Consider the following 17415-nt stretch of genomic DNA (forward strand, 5'->3'; position numbering starts at 1 on the left):
ACTTAGACAACAGCTCTTGTCCAGCCGATCCGTACTAGTTGAGGATAGTTCAAGAAGATACATCAGGTTCCTCTTAAGGAGCAGCAGCTTGTTGAATTTAAACACACTACAGATCTCAACAGGTATGTTAATTATTTGATCTTTTTCTTGGTTTATGGTGTTTTAGTTAATCATTTAAATCATGCAGGGTTTGGTTCATCAGTAATGACCCGGGTGGAGAGCTGATGAGGTGATGTTTTACTGCACATATCCAAGGGTCATTAACACGTACACTCACTCTCATCGAAAGACATGAAACTCAGTATATTTAACTTTCTGAGAGAGTTTTAAATGAAGGGTTCCCAGCATGAATCATTAATAAATGCATACTGTTTTGATAAAGTATGGTTATATGGTGAGGACTTTCTCTGATTACAGCAGAGCACACTGTTAAAGTCCAGCTCAGAGGTGACTCAAGAAACACTCTACAAGATGTGAACGGTTAGCTTTCTGTGTTCATCTGAAAACCTAGAGCTGCCCACTCTATTCATTACAGAAAACTAGTATAATAGACGACATTAAATATGCATGCTGAGGCGCTCGGGCTGTAGACACACACAACGGACAAGTGTGGAGCGGGGAAATATCAAGCCGTTGGAAGGCTGTTCCACTTCAGGCTTGATGGGTCCTAATGTGTAATTAGCCTACATTTCACATCGCTAAAATGATGAGCAGGATGGCAAGAAACTGTTTTGGAATAACTTGAGAAGTGACATTTCTTCGCTGGAGTTGCTTTGAATGAGTTCGGCTGGAAAGATAATGGTAAGAAGGACGAGTGAAGTGCCAAAGCGCTACGCTTGTGAACATGACACTTGATGCTGGGGCCATATGGTGCTGTGTGTGTGTGTGTGTGCTCTCAGAGCCCGTGTGTTCCAGCTTTTAACTCTCCATTCTGAATCATTCACTGCTTATGAGGTTTTTAGAACCATAAAATAATGTTTTTAGTATTGCAATCTGACGTTGCATTCCTTAGCTTTTATTGAGCAAATGTATTTTGCTACTAGTAATAACCTGCACGATCTCTCATTAAGTTATTGGTCACAGCAGCTACGAAGAAGGAAAGAGACTGAAAATTGTGGTGTTTATAATTTGGGAGTATGTGCCTTTCTGTAGGGAGTGTATTTCTTGTGTGGTATTTCAAACAGAATTATGTAAAACTTACATTGTATTTATATTGTCCACACGGTTGCTTAATTGTGAAGTGGAAAGCATGGAGCAACAGATTATGTGATCTGATGCCATGAATTTTAAATATGACATTCATTTCTCGTCTTCTGAAGAGCTCTTGCTGCCCCCTGCTGATTCATCAGTACAATGTCAGGGAAAATGGTCAAATACAGAGGTACAACAGCTTGTCAGTGGGGAAGCAGCACTCAGATATACACCTGCTGTTCCTTTAGTGCTCCTTAAAGGTTCACCTCAAAATGACAATTTGATCAAAATGTACTACCATCCAAGATGTAGATGAGTTGGTTTCTTTCTCAAAACAGATTTGGAGAGATTTAGCATTACATCACTTGCTTATCACTTGGGGAAGTTGTGGCCTAGTGGTTTGAGAGTTTGACTCCTAACCCTAATGTTGTGGGTTTGAGTCTGAGGCCGGCAATACCACGACTGAGGTGCCCTTGAGCAAGGCACTGAACCCCCAACTGCTCCCTGGGTGCCCCACTGCTCTAGGTGTGTGTTCACGGTTTGTGTGTGTTCACTGCTGTGTGTGTGCACTTTGGATGGGTTAAATGCAGAGCATTTCTGAGTATGGGTCACCATACTTGGCTGAATATCATGTCACTTTTGCTCACTAATTGATCCTATGTATGGAATGGGTGCCGTCAGAATGAGAGTCCAAACAGTTGATAAAAACATCACAATCATCCACAAGTGATCCACATGACTCCTGTCTATCAATTAATGAGCTAGTTTAAGATGGTCCTGAGCTGGTTATAAGCTGGTTATGAGCTGGTCCAAAGATGGTTATAGGATGGTCATGTGCTGGTCCTAAACCACTAGCTCCTGCTCAACAACGGACCATCTTAAACCAGTTCAAAGCAGCTGCCATGCTTCAAAACATACACGACCAGCATATGCAACAGAGAAATCGATCGTTAAAGTGTTTAACTTTAAACTCAAACTTCTGGCCAAAATAGCTTAGTCCATAATCCATAATAGTGCTTTTTTTCAGTTAAAAAGTATGTCTGCTGTTGTGTTCTCACATCAAAATCCACTGATATAATTGCTTATAACTGTTTCACTGTTTTTATCTGTGCATATTTCTCTCCTGATTCAGACAAGACTTTTTTTAATGGAGAAAGCAATATGCATAGAGAACTCATATTTACAACCAAGCAAAGACACGTACAAAAACATGTAGCTTTTCATTTCACAAGAAATTATCTGATGGACAGTAGTCCATGTGGATTACCTGTGTATTATTGTGATGTTTTTATCAGCTGTTTGGACTCTCAATCTGACGGCACCCATTCACTGCAAAGGATCTGTTGGTGAGCAAGTGATGCAATGCTTAATTACTCCAAATCTATTATGATGATGAAACAAATTAATTTACAACCTGTGAAGCTGCAGTTTTATATACTGGTACTTTATTGAACAATTATTGGCATTACAAATACTGAGAAAGAAGGAGCTTTAATAAACTATTTTTTGAACTTTTTGTAGATGGACCCTTATTCAAGGCAAGAACAACATCTCTGCAGCCACTGCCTGTTAGCCATTAGCTTGTAATTGGGCTCAGCTGGTTTGTTTACATAAAGAGCCAGACCTTTGGTTTCTAGAATAATAGAAACTGTATACCTGCCAGTTTCTTAGATGTATATAATGATGCTTTTTTTTTTGTCATGTAATGCATATTGTCCAAATCAGGAAACACGCAAGTCGGATTACCATTGCTTTTGTTCCATCATAGCACTTTGAGAAGATGACTGTTTGTATGCGGGCAGTTTTTGCATCTGAAAGAGGGCAATTAGGGAGAGGAACCACATAATAGATCAGCCCTCATATGAACATACAATGAATTGGTCAAGCATAGTTAAACGCAGCACACTGAGAATGGATGTTATATGTCAGAACATTATATTGCGATGGATAACTTTGAGCACCTCTTTTGGAAAAGGGTTCGGATGTAATAATTATTGAAAGCAATTTTTAAGGTAAGTGTTGCATCTATTGGCATGATTGTGACAATACTTTTTTGAGACTTGTTATGCTTTAATGATCTATGTTTCTTGTTAAATGGTAGTTTGGACTACAATTTACTTTACTAAAATATTATAAATATACATAAAAAATTTAATAAATGGAGTTGAATAATTTGATGGTCTTATATGAAAACCACAAGCTTATATTGAAAATAGGCCTACTTTTTATTTAAAGCCTTTATATTTTTATGTATACTTATATATTACTTTCATTATGTCTTTATACAAACTTTATACAAACAATATATCTTGGTCATTTGACCACTATTCTATAGACCCCAGATGCCCTCTTTAGGATTTCCCTTCATCATTTATTGATTAATGGCTGGTATTGCCAAGCAGGAGGAGGTTCATTTCGCTAATCTAACACTTTGTTTGCTTGTGCATGATAAAAAAACTGCACTTGTGTGGTGTAGCTTTATTGCACTAATTTAGATAAATCACTGACACAATAAAAAGACAGTTTAAAAAGCCATAGTTTATTGTTGTTGCTTTTACTATTACAGAGTAAAAAAACAAAAACAAAGCGTATTTTCTTCAGTGACTCTGAAGTGTCACTTACCACAAGACAATCAATAATTAATTGAACATTAAAATGAACAGCAATTTAAAGGTTGGTGGATTTTACAGTAGATACTGGCATCTTTTAGAGGCTGTTGTTGCAGTCATTTCATGTGAAAAAGATGATGTTTGGCATTTATCTGTTTGGTGTGAGACAATGCATTGGTTTAGTCACTTAGATAGCTTGTTTCTAACCATTTATAACAACACTGAAATTTAATCTAGTCCTCCCCTGAGCCTCTTGATTGTAACCTTACCCAGCACTTACCCTAGGCTTCGATTTAAACCGGTTCATTTAGGGTTTGTGGTATGCATTACGTCTCGTCAGGGACACAAAGCTATGCGTCTACACCAATATTTTGTTTAGCTTCTCTTTATATTTACCCTTATATAGTTCCTAATGAAAGTAATGCTGGATATATCCTGCTGAAAAATAATCTGACTTTTAGGAGTGCCATTTAATAATGAAACAAAACAAACCAACTTGTTATATCTTTTATTTTGCATGTTATTAATTACATTGATTGTCATAACTAATGTGCATTGAAAATGGATTGGAAAAGCCATAACCTCTTCTTGGACTTGTTTCAATGCATAACCGCTGAATAGCTGATGCACTGTAAGAGGCCAAATTACTCAACTTAAATTACACTGATAACCATCTCTTCTAGCAAGGAAAATGACAACCAAATTAAATCATAAAAAAATATGTTAAGTGCAAATTTCACCTACATGTAATATCATAAACATATGCAATAATTGCATGGGATAGTGAATGTATGAAGTTAACAATGAATGGGGTCACTCTATATTTAGAACTTTTCCGATTAATATTTCATTATTTCTTAGTGAACTGAATACAGTCCAGCCATTAAGAATTAATCCCTACCAGTGTCATGAACTCTGGAATATTAAGTAGTCAACAGAGAAATAATCATGCAGTTTAGTAGATAAATTTGTGATTTTAATCCATGATAAAAACTGCATTTTCTAAGAGCGGACATATTAAGGTACATATGTACCAGACGGTTGATCGCATCATAATAACGTATGCTGATACTCGTTTGAATTTTCTCCTGCTCAAAAAAATATATTTAGACGTGCTAATTACTCTCCAAAGTCATCCAGCCAATAAAGTACAACATTAAAAAACATATATCATGTCTGTCTAGACATGCAAGTGAAAATATACTTTGCACATATAATATATTACAATTTTATTTATTCTAAATAATCCTTTCATTCAAATGATTTCCATCTCCAATAGTTCTGTTGGATGGTTGATAATTTTGCTTTAAATTAAAATAACATTCTGCAAGTCACTGCTCAATCAAAAAACTGAAAGTAAACTTGTCTGGCACAACAATAAAAAAATTACAAGGTAAAATTGAAATTGGTTTGGTACTCTAATAATATTAAACATTTAACCCACCTCAGATATGATGGAGGAGACATTCCACTTCGGTCAGTATCATTACCATACTTAGGTTCTATTTGGAAATGTCCTCAGACACAGTTTAGTAACAGCTCAGCCAACGTGCATTATTTATATAGGAATGAGCCAAACAGATAATGTTACCCCAAGTCAGTGTAGTTGATACATTTAAGGTGCCCTTCACAACTATCACGGGGAGCCCTCGCATACTTTCAGAGACATGCATCTGGAGCTCTTGAAGGACACTACCTGCAAAACTCAAAAGGACTAAAAGTGTAACTGGAGTACTTTTCCCAAGGCACGAAAAAGCTTGTAGCACATGACATTCACGGATGCCTGTTTCGTCTGTGGGAAATCTCTTGCCAAAATTAGCACTACAGCCAAGGGCACAACTCTGTCGGACATTTCTGAAATGTAAGGAATTCACCTGTAAGGTAGAGTCCTGAACAAAAGAGCTATCAGCATTTGTGTTGGCCACAAAATGGCTTGTGTGTTAAGTGGCAATGCTTTTTCTTATACTCAAAAGACAAAATTAGACATATAATTAATAACTTTTTTGTGATGTAAGTGATCTACTTGCACTTCATTCTCATTTACGCTATGTTGAAGCTGTATTACACATTTGTATAACAGTTTGAGTTTTCTGTCACTGACCACCCATTTTTGGCAAAGTGGCATATATTGCATGATTCTTGGAGAAGGACAAAATGCCACCAAAGAAAGCAGACAAAGCTGCACCTAAGAAAGGTGCAAAGGAAGATACAAAGGCAGCAAAAGATGATAAGAAAGGGGGTAAAGGAGGCAAAGGGAAAGAGGATCCAAAGAAAGGAAAAGGAAAGGGCAAACAAGCTCCTAGTGAATCTGAGGAGGCCTCTGAGGTGGAAAGGAGTGAGGCTGAGGACAGTGAAGCAGTGGATGAAGAGGATGTGCAAAGTGAGGATGATGGTGGTAAAAAGGGAAAAGGAAAAGCTGCTCTGAAGGGAGCGTCCAAAGCTATTGCTGTAAAGGCTGTAGCTAAGCCAAAGCGTGGCCAGGCAGCAGAGGAAGGTGTTGATCCAAAAACTGGTAAGCGTGCCAATATTAAGGCTGCATCCAAAGCTGTGACAGGATTCCAACCTGAAGAGAAGAAGCCACAACTTCAGCTAGGTAAAATGAAGGACATAAACCTGAAAGGGGCCTCTTCAGCTATGATGGGCTTTGCTGTTCAGGGTCAGCAGAATGTTCAAAAGACAGAGGATGCAAAAGCTCATTTAAAAGGTGCTTCTAAGGTTCTCTCAGGTCTGACAGGAAAGTCCCCATTTTTTTCAAAGCCTGCCCCCAAACAGTCTAAAAAGCTAAAAAGCACATCTAGGCTTTTCATGGGACTATCTGGCAGCAAGAAGAAAAAAGGTATGACACCAAAGGCATTACAAAGTACATCAAAGTTGTTTTCAGGTTTTGGAAAGTCCAAAGCTACAGAAGATAAAAAAGAGGAGGGAGGAAGAACACTCTTATTACTCACTATTGGTGGAAAGGCAAATAAAAATGCAGCAGCCACCTCTGGACTGGGAGGCAAATTCAAAGGCTTTTTTGGTAAAAAGAAAACTGGAGCTGCACAATTCAAGAGTAAAGGATGGGCTCTGGGGAAGATAGCAGGAGCAACAAACTGGCTAACTAACAAATTCATCTCATCCAAAGCATCTAAACGACTCGGTCGCTCTGTTCGTTATGACAGGTCAAGTGTGGGGCAATATCACGGCTATCAGAATGGAGGTTATGAATATGATGAGGATGAGTTCAGCTATGAGGAAGATGACTATGTTCAAAGCAGTTATAGCAGAAATAATCCCCGGGGACGATATAGAAGCAGAAATCATGACAGCTATGGTCAGGGGCGCTACATCAGAGGACCACATCAGTATGACTACTTTGAAGATGACCAGGAGTATTATGATTATCCTGAAGATGAGTATGGATTCTATGATGAGGAGAATGAATACTATGATCCAGTGTATGAGGATGAGTATGGAGATGTGTATACTGATGAAGATTATTATGATCAGTATCAGTATGACGGAAGACAACCTTATGGTTATTATGATGATAGAATTGACTATGGTTACAGGCAACAGAGAATCGATGAATTTGGATACCCTGTTGATGGTATGGAATACTATGATGAAATGGGTTATGCTATGGAAGATGAAATTGGCTACGTTGGTAATGATGGGGAATATTATGACTATGGATACTATCCAGAACAGTTTGACTATTATGGTGACCAACAAAATTATTATAGTCCCTACGATGGTGTTTCAGAGGCCTACATGATCTATCCAGGTTATCAAAATGCATACAATCCAAACCAGTACATGTACAGTGGAGAAAACGCTGCAGTTTACATTGATCCTCAGATGGCTGTTAACCAGCCATTTATGTACACGGTGGAGGACGTCATGGAACAACCAGAACCCCCAGAAATGTACGGTAATGAATATGTTCAAATACCAACCCAGGGTATATTGACTGAGGATTCATTCAGATTTCCAAGACCACAAGTTAGACTTTTTGGAAAGGAAAAACTTGAAATTTCAAGTCCAGTTTCTCAGATTCCCAGGAGTGACCATGAGATGTTTCCAGACCAATATGAACACCAGCCACTTGTTTCACCTATGAGCTTTCCTCTATATACTCCACAGCAACCAGAAGCTGTACAAAGGTCATTTTCTCCCACCCCTATATTAATTCAGCAAGGGCCAGCACAAATGATACCACCTAATAGTCCCATTTTAACCCGATCACTCCAAATACCATCCTCGCCTGTTCTTCAAGCAAGACCTTTTTCATCTACAATGCCAGTGTCACCTGTCCTAAGTAGACATTCTTTTGGACCTGTTGGAACCGTACCACTCTCAACACCAGCATCTCCAGTTCTGTCCGCAAGGAGATTTGATCCAACTATGGGTGATCCAGTCTCTCCCTATTTAGTCTATACAGATCCCATGTTTCAGAGACTTGATTTTCCACATGAAAATATTCAACCAGTAACAATGAGACAATTTAATCATCTCCCCTCACCACAGCTCTCCTTAAGACAAAGCAATTTTTCAACTCGAAGCAGTCCTATACCTCACCAAAGATCTGATATGTTTGAGGAAATGAGTCCGAGGTTCTCACCAAGGCAGTCTAGAATGTTTGGCCCACCATCATACAATAATAATGCACAAAGGCAGTTCTCTCCTATCCAAAGGAGAAAATTTAGCCCACCTTCTTCTCCACAACCATCCAGAAGAGCGCCATCACCATTAGCTTCTGTAAGGGGAAGATCTCCAACTCCCCAGAGAAAGCCATTTGGTTCTAGAGCACCATCCCCTCTTGTTAATGGAAGAGAGAGCCCACCAATGTCTCCACGAGGCTCAATGAGAAGAAGAAGTCCTCCTTCTTCACCTAGAGCAACCCTGAGGAAAAGTGCTAGTCCTACCCCTCCAATAAAATCTCGTTTCAGGCCTATTGGTAGAAGCAATCAGGAGTCTTTCATATCATCAAGATCTATGAGGAAAAGCTCTCTTTCACCACAACCATCATTACGGAGGAGGAGCCCTCCACTGTCTCCAACAATAGACCGACAGTCACCAGAGGAGAGGTCTCCATACCCACACCGCAGAGCCACATCTCCCATCCAAAGACCCCTGTCTCCAAGACCAATATCTCCATTCGCTTCTAGACCTCAGAGACCTCTTTCACCATCACCCTCAGCATTTTCTGGCAGAATCCAACATGACCCACAACATCTGCCTACTCGTTCATCCACACGTAGATTCAGAGGATTTGGTGGGAACAAAGTGCCAATGGGAACAGTTAAGCCATCTCCTGTCAATCCAATTTTTCAAAGAAAAGGTCATCATGGTACTACTCAAATGCAAAATGTTGCTCCATTTAGATCATCCATCCATAATGCATCCATGGGTTCAGGAGCTTTAAATCAAAGTGCTAGATCCTCCCCCATCATGTTGGCAAGACAAGGTTCCAGACCAGCAGGGTTTCAAGACTCGAAGAGATACTTTCTACCTGGAACACCAAATCCACAAAGGGTTTTTCATAGACCTGTTGGGAGAGGGCGTCCTGTTGTGAGAGTACCAATAAGTCCTGTTTCTCTCAGGCAATCAATAAGAGGCCAGAGCCATCCTCTTGTAATGAATGCTCAACCATCTTTTCCTCAACGGGTTCCAATAAAACAGCCTGGAATACCTTCACCGCAACTCTCTGTGAGACATGTTACAACCCCATGTCCATCACCTCAGCTTTCAGTGAGAGCTGGTTCACCAATGTCTGTACATTCACCAATGTCTGTACGATCTCCATCGCCGATCCTCTCATCCTCTATACAGAGAAATGCTATGCATAATGAATTAATCAATCGTGCCTCACTCAGATCACAATTTTCTTCGAGTATCACTCCTCAGCCTCAAGTAATAAATGAATTTGCCCAGACAGTTCAACAAGGCTCATCTCCTCTACTAACAAATGCTTTACAGAACCCAAATCTTGCTGCTGCTTCATTCAGTTCACCTTTTCCAAGGTTTAAATCTCCAATGTCGCAGGTTAACCAAAATTTATCTCAGAGATCTTCTCCAGCCTTAACAAATGCATTACAAAATCCACTTCTCCGTAATGCCACTTACCGCTCACCTCTACAAATGTCTGCATCTCCTCATTCTATAGTGGCACCTCAGGAGGTTCAGGTAACCAGTCAGATTTCTTCTTCAATGCTCTCTAATGCACTGCAAAACCCTTACCTACGTAATGCGTCTCTCATTTCCCCACTGCAAAGAAGCACATCTCCTTATTCTTCTGCGGCTGCTCAGCCGGAACCGCAAAACATTTTGCAGTCATCTTCAGTGCTAACCAATGCACTAAAAAATCCTCAGTTACGCGGTGCATCATACATCTCACCTCTTCAGCGGAATACATCTTTATATGCTCCAGTGATGTCACAACCCGAACAGCAAGCATCTGTTTTATCAAATGCCCTTAAGAATCCTAATTTAAGAAATGCATCCTATTCATCTCCTTTACAGAGAAGTCCTTCTCCTTTCCAGCAAGCACAGGATTATTCTTCTCCTTTGTCAAATGCATTAAAGAACCCAAGCCTTCAAGGTGCCTCCTTTCGACTACCTGATACATCAATAATAAATAGGAATTTTGGAGGCAAAAAAGAGGAGACTACTACATCTGTTCTGTCAAGTGCTTTGCAAAACCCTAATCTCCGGAAAGCAACTTATAGGCTCCCAGATGGTACAATAATATCAAGAAATGAGCCAGCACAACCAGCTCCATCTCCCTCAATGTTATCCAATGCTCTTCAGAATCCTAACATTCGAAAAGCAAGTTACAGGCTTCCAGATGGAACACTTGTATCCTCCAGCACTGATGAAGCTGCGGACACAACAAATTCCTCACCATACCTGGGAAGTGCTCTACAGAATATTAACCTACGTAAAGCATCCTATAAACTACCTGATGGTTCTCTCTTTTCTCGAAACCAACCAGCAGAACAGTCATCCTCTCCACTTCTTTCAAGTGCTCTTCTGAATTCAAACCTTCGTAAAGCTTCCTACAGACTTCCTGACGGAACCCTTTTGACTAAGAGCTCTGAACAAGAACCAGAGAAATCTATTTCATCTAATTTGTCAAGTGCACTACAAAATGTTGGTAAGGCCAACTATCGCTTACCTAGTACCGCTGGCCTGTTTAGAAATCCAAAACAAGAGCAAGCTCCCCCTTCAATGCTGTCCAATGCCCTTCAGAACCAAAACCTTCGTAAAGCATCTTACAGATTGCCTGATGGATCAATCATGACAAGAGGTCAACCAGCTCAAAGTGAATCTCCCACATCACCCTTTCTGGGAAAAGCCTTGACGAATATTAACATACGCAAAGCATCCTACAAGTTGCCGTCGACACTGGGACGTTCTCCAGAGGACTCAAGGTACGCAGTAGTGACCCCTCAGATTCAGGGCCAGTCTGGTGAACACTGGGCTCAAAATCAAATACTAGATCTTCATGAGCCAGATGATGTCTGGTCTTCAGAAAGAGTCCTCCCTCATCATACTGTTCAGAACCTCACAAAATGGTCCATGTATAGGGATGAAGAACTGGAGAATTTTGTCATCCCTGTGTTTCCTGGCCAAGAGACAGATAGCACAGAACCTGCATGGCTCCCAGATAGAGAAGGCGAACCTCAAGGGAACTGGTATGACAAGGTAACAACTGGCATATGGTTGCTGTTTATAAGAAATTGTTGCTTATTTTGTAATTTTTTTGTTGCTATCTAGACTTTACCTGCGAAATTGTTGTATGCTAGGAACAACTTCATTAGAAAAATATCTGTGCCATTAAATTGATGCTATAGGATGACTGATTTAAAGCTTCAGATTAAATTATTAGATTAGAAAGACTGAAATTATGGTTAAAACTATGGGTCAAAAATAATGCCAGGCAAATATACAAAATATTATGACTTGTTTATTTATTGGATATTAGACAATATAGACTATGGATAACTGCATGGATGGATGGATATTTTTAATATAAAAAAATCAACTTAAAATATAAATGACTAGGCAAACTCAAAACAATAACCACAATGTACCAAAATACACCTGCTATGCCAGCTATATTACAACAGCATACAGGTATCAACAGACCTTAGTCTGACCTTAGCAGCATATTATCTTTTTTTGATGGGAATAAAAACAATTATACGAGAGACAGTAATACACTGTGTTCAATTGATTGTGCATGCCAGTTGTTGATGAAATATCTTACAAAAAATCTTTCAGTTGACAAAAACTCAATAAATCCATGCATGCCATTGCAAAGACTATACAACTTGTAAGCCTGTAACTCACAACTTTATTTCCATCTTTGTAAAATTCAATATGACATCAACCCTGAAATATAGGGTAAGGAAATATAGTGAGAAATATTGGCCTTATATCATGATTGGTTTACACATTGTTTACACAATATTTGTCTTTTACTGGAATGCTTTTTAGATGTACTCAATTCGAAGTCTGCCCACAATGTTGTACCGTGAATGTGCAGAGGAGGATGGCTTTGAGGACATGACACAGCTTGAGTATGAAATTACTGAATATGATGAATGCTATTTAACTACACACACACACACACATACACAGAATATATTATAACTGAAATTTTTCTTTCATCTTTAAAAAAAATGCTTCCATTAAGAATAAATCTCTTTCCAGGGAGCTACACGAAGGTGCTGTGTTACTAAATTTGAAGAAAAGGTTTGACCGCAATTTGATATATGTAAGTAACTTGGGAAGTCCACTGCATATTTGCATATCTTAGTTATAAAGAAACACATTAATGTACTATTCATGTGTTTCGTTAGAACAATGAAGTATGTTTAATAAAACCACTGGTTAAATAAAATTGAAATGCAATTATACTGTAAAATGTGTATTGCTAAAAAAAGAACTTTAAAATAAAAAAAATTCTAATTAAATGAATTAATGAACTGTTATCAAAAACTGATTATAAACAAATAATTTTCATTTCTTCCAAGACTTACATTGGAAGCATCCTGGTGTCTGTTAACCCATACAAGATGTTCAACATCTATGGAACAGACATGGTTCTGCAACACAAAGGACATGCACTTGGAGAGAATCCTCCGTAAGTTCATTCATTTATTCAAACAGAAACTGAACAAATTAATTAATTTATATTTTTTGCACCACTTTTTTAAAATGAAATTTCTTATCAATGCTAGACTAGTTTGTTATATTTCTACTTTTTTCTAATGTTTTGTGCTTCTCCAATTTTTGTCTGCAGACATCTATTTGCTATTGCAAATGCCTCATACACAAAAATGATGGATGCCAAAGAAAACCAGTGCATTATTATCAGGTAGGATTTAGGTAAACATTTGATTACCGCACAGAATGTACAGTAAGTGAACACTGTTGAACTAACCTAACTCATAATAATCTGGTATGTTAAGATCAAACAAAGGAACTGTCAGAATTCAAATGGCTAATCTATGTCAGAGTGTTCCTGTGGCTCAAGTGGAAGAGCATTGCGTTAGCAGCACAAGGTTTTGGGTTTGATTCCCAGGGAACAACTGTTAGGTAAAAATAGCCTGAATGCGCTGTAAGTCGCTTTGGATAAAAGCGTCTGCTTAATGCAAAGGCATGCAATGCATGTCCTGTCACCTCAAGTAGTCTTTTACACTGATGAATCCATCAGTGTCAGTTCTACTTGACACAACTGATCGCCTGGAACACTTTAAACCTAGCTCTGACGGAGACAGCTGTAAGGAAAGACTACTGATGTCTAGGCCATGATTGCACCAGCAGATCATGTCTCTGTGAAATGCACCCATGGCTGTTCAGAGTAGCTGGAACGACAGTCAAACTCAAGCATTCGATTTCACCTCTGTCTGATGATCAGACACCTAGCTCATTACTTAAGTGCATAGCAAAAGACAAGGAAATTCGTTTCTCATGTGCCAAGCCGCATTCAGTGCCAATTTAAAGTGCAACTAAGTAGTTAAACTTGTAATTTAGGGGGGTTACAGTCATCATGTGATTTAAATGTGCTTATTGCCTTTCAGTGGGGAGAGTGGCTCTGGTAAAACAGAGACCACGAAGCTAGTTCTCCGGTACTTAGCCGCAATACATCACAAACAGAACATCACACAGCAGGTATGAGTCATGCTTATAAACTCTTTAAAACTCTTAAAACTGTTCATATACAATTTATAACTCATCTTTTCTTCTTTTTTTTTACTTTTATGCAACAATACAGATTGAGGTATTGTACTTCTGTATGGCCTTCTGTTGTTTGCACCCTATATGTCGCATGGGTCGTTGCACTTTGTGATATGCAACTTGTGCAAATGTAATAGAGTATTAAAAAAGGATGAAAAATGTACCAGAAGTTGTGAATCATTTATAGAAATTTAATTAAAAGGACAACGCAACAGGAGAACGTGTGTTGTTCATATTGTTCAAGTCATCATATGCACATTTTGCTATATAGAAATAGTAAATATTAAGACTTGTCAAAAAGATTGTATCTTTAAAAAAAAGTGTATTTTGTCTTATCGCACTAGCAGATTTTTTGACATGTTATAAACAAGCTCAAAAACAAGTGAAAAATGCAGTATGCAGTAATACAAAATACACTCACATTCAAGATATAATCTAGGAACGCATGTCTCAAGCATTGTTGTATTTTAGATAGTTTTAGGTCATTTAACAGGAATTGACAGGATAGTACTTTGCAATGGTGTGCAAACTACAGCAGTTTATTGCTAAATCCTTCACACAGTTTTGTGTTTATGGCTTACAGATTCTTGAAGCAACTCCTCTTTTAGAGTCTTTTGGAAATGCCAAAACCGTACGGAACGATAACTCCAGTCGATTTGGGAAATACATGGAAATATTTATGGAAGAGTAAGTTCATCAACATCACATTTCTTTACTGTGTTATGGATACACCTAAGAGGAAGCACTTCTTTGGAGTGCCTTTACAACTGAAAGAGGACAACGGGGTAAAGATTAACACGAGGCTAGTTAAAAGGCCTGTATGTTGGCGTACATGGGTTAAGTTGTAAATGACATTTTAATGCTTGTCTGATTTTCCTGCTTCAAACAGAGGGGTAATCAGCGGTGCCATAACCTCACAGTATCTACTTGAAAAGTCCAGGATTGTGTTTCAGGTATTCTTCATAACGCTCTAATGGACATTTAAAAGTTCATCATTCAATAAACCAATTCTTTGCAGAAATCTGAAACGTTAATTTCCTTCGTTTTTATCTCTCAGGCCAAAGATGAAAGAAACTATCACATTTTCTATGAGATGCTTGCTGGCCTTCCTTCACAGCAGAAACAGTCTTTATACCTTCAAGACGCAGAGACGTATTATTACCTCAATCAAGTGAGGCCTGGTCCTTGTAGGAATAAACGCCTCAGAAATTCAAAAGTGCTGCTGTTTGACTGCTCTTTTTGGTTGCAAGGGTGGAGACTGTGAGATTGTTGGCAAAAGTGATGGCGAGGACTTCCGCAGGCTCCTCAGCGCCATGGAAATACTTCACTTCAGCGCCGAAGACCAGAGCGCTATCTTCAGGATCCTGTCTTCCATCCTCCACTTAGGAAATGTCTTCTTTGAGAGATATGAGGTACAATGAAACTCAGTCTAATGTGTCCTGCTCAGTTGGATTTCCCTCATGGTGCTGTGTTATGATGCTCTTTTTCAGTGGTGCCATAAGTTGAATATTTTTTTACTCCATATCTTGGCAGACTGAATCTCAGGAAGTGGCATCAGTTGTGAGCGCTCAGGAGATCCGAGTGGTGGCTGAAATTCTACAGATTTCCCCCGAGGGTCTACAGAAGTCCATTACTTTTAAAGTCACGGTAAGAAAAAACCATCTTGGTAATGGATTCAGTACTAAACAAAACATTATCATCTGTTGTATAACACAGATGCTTCTGTTTTTGGATGTGCTTTATACTTAATTATAATTTCTGCATGATATCCATTCATCCTTGGCACTAAAAAACTGATGTAAAGGTTTGAACCTTATTTGATATACTGTATGTAAATTGCAAAATCCAATGCATATTAATATCTCTTATGTATAAAGAAGCATATGTGTTTCTTTAGAACTTCGAAGTATTGTTTTGAAACCACTGGTTTAATAAAATGAAAATGCTATTACACTGTAAATATATTATTAATAAGAATTATTTCTGAAAAATATTAATAAATTAATTACATTGATGAACTGTTATCAAAAGTTGATAATAAACTTTTGTTTCATTTCAAGACTTGCAATGTCAGTAATAAAACAAAAACAAAAAAACCATCCCAAACTCACATTTAACCACTTTTACATATTTGCCCATGTCATATCATTACTATTATTATTGACTGAATACATTTCATAGCATACGCCAGCACTGCTAAAGATGCACCTGTATTTCAGTAGCAATGTAACACAGTATCCTTATACATTATCATTATTTAATTGCATTGGATAATAAAATAAAAGATCAATATAAAATAGATTTTGTTTTCTCAGAACTAGCATTATTTTTCGGAACCATTTTTGTGTTACCTTTTACAGATTATTTTTACTGGATGTAGGAAGTCAGTTTCCCTCAAGCACACACAGGCGTGGTTCATCAAGTGAACATGTTACACTAATATTTCACCACAAACAATAGATTTTGAACAAATGTTTTGTTTTTAAATGTTTATTTAAAAAGCCATGCTGTCTCTCTCTATAACAGAGGAACTGTTTCGTCATAATGACATTCATACAGTTTAAGTGTGACTTCATGACTTAGTGTCTTTATACCCCGGTTTCATAGGCTTAAGCCAAGTCCCAGAATACAATGCATGCCTGAGCTGTTTTAACTGAAAGAAACTGGCATTGACTGATCTTAAAATATGTCCGTTCCATTGTTATGTATCAAGATGCACAACAGCAGTGTATTTATCTAAGGCATGTTTATAAAAGCTAATTGAACTATGGCCTAATCCTGGTTTAACCTATCAAAACAATCCTAAAAATTTTTGCAGCCATTGCATATTGTGTTTCTCACGAACTGGCACTGTTTAAGATAGACTGGACCCGAGGATATTAACAGGAAGAGTCAGTGACTCAGCTCTAGACCTTACATGACCTCTAGGGAGACCTTACGTCAAGGTCCCGTACCAAGTATCAACATACTGTTAGTGAAGGATTTATCATTACATCGTTTTATTCTTGGAAACAAAACCATCCAAATGCCAAGACTGTTCAATTAGCTAGCAACACAAGACACCAAGAGAAAGCCGCAAATGGTGCGTATAAGCCCTGAATCCCTCAGATAGTATAACGTGCCAAGTTGATTATGCAAGCCATATCACTGTTGTGGGAGCCGGTGTAACCCAGTCAGGGAAAACCCTGGGCAGAAACAGACAAGGGGCCCTTAAGCCACATCAGCCTCCCATCATAGACTGTGTTACAGTCTTGTGTGTAGCAAATACCATTCAAACCTCTGCAGGGGTGCCATCAAGAGGTCTGAAGCAGTATTAACGCTGCCAGACCAGCCACCGCAAACACATGCAGCTTAGTGCTTTTACAGGAATTACAGCATCTCCAAA

At 38.5% G+C, this 17415-nt stretch overlaps 1 protein-coding gene across 3 annotated transcripts in view; it reads left to right on the forward strand.

Annotated features, from left to right (window-relative positions):
• Positions 1-459: 459 nt before the first annotated feature.
• myo15aa (myosin XVAa) overlaps positions 460-17415 on the forward strand; it is a 40297-nt gene continuing 23341 nt past the window's right edge. For 2 of the 3 annotated variants that reach the window (XM_052552336.1, XM_052552337.1), the window contains exons 1-11: positions 5866-11489; positions 12285-12367; positions 12501-12564; positions 12824-12933; positions 13093-13167; positions 13874-13964; positions 14614-14717; positions 14920-14983; positions 15088-15201; positions 15281-15442; positions 15564-15677. In XM_052552336.1, the coding sequence (XP_052408296.1) occupies positions 5955-11489; positions 12285-12367; positions 12501-12564; positions 12824-12933; positions 13093-13167; positions 13874-13964; positions 14614-14717; positions 14920-14983; positions 15088-15201; positions 15281-15442; positions 15564-15677 (6516 nt within the window). In that variant the 5' untranslated portion in view covers positions 5866-5954. Of the gene's footprint in view, positions 802-5865; positions 11490-12284; positions 12368-12500; positions 12565-12823; positions 12934-13092; positions 13168-13873; positions 13965-14613; positions 14718-14919; positions 14984-15087; positions 15202-15280; positions 15443-15563; positions 15678-17415 lie in introns of those variants that run through there. The other variant, XM_052552338.1, reaches the window with a different exon arrangement.

Source organism: Carassius gibelio, chromosome B3, assembly GCF_023724105.1.
Source record: "Carassius gibelio isolate Cgi1373 ecotype wild population from Czech Republic chromosome B3, carGib1.2-hapl.c, whole genome shotgun sequence".
In the NCBI taxonomy this organism is placed as follows: domain Eukaryota; kingdom Metazoa; phylum Chordata; class Actinopteri; order Cypriniformes; family Cyprinidae; genus Carassius; species Carassius gibelio.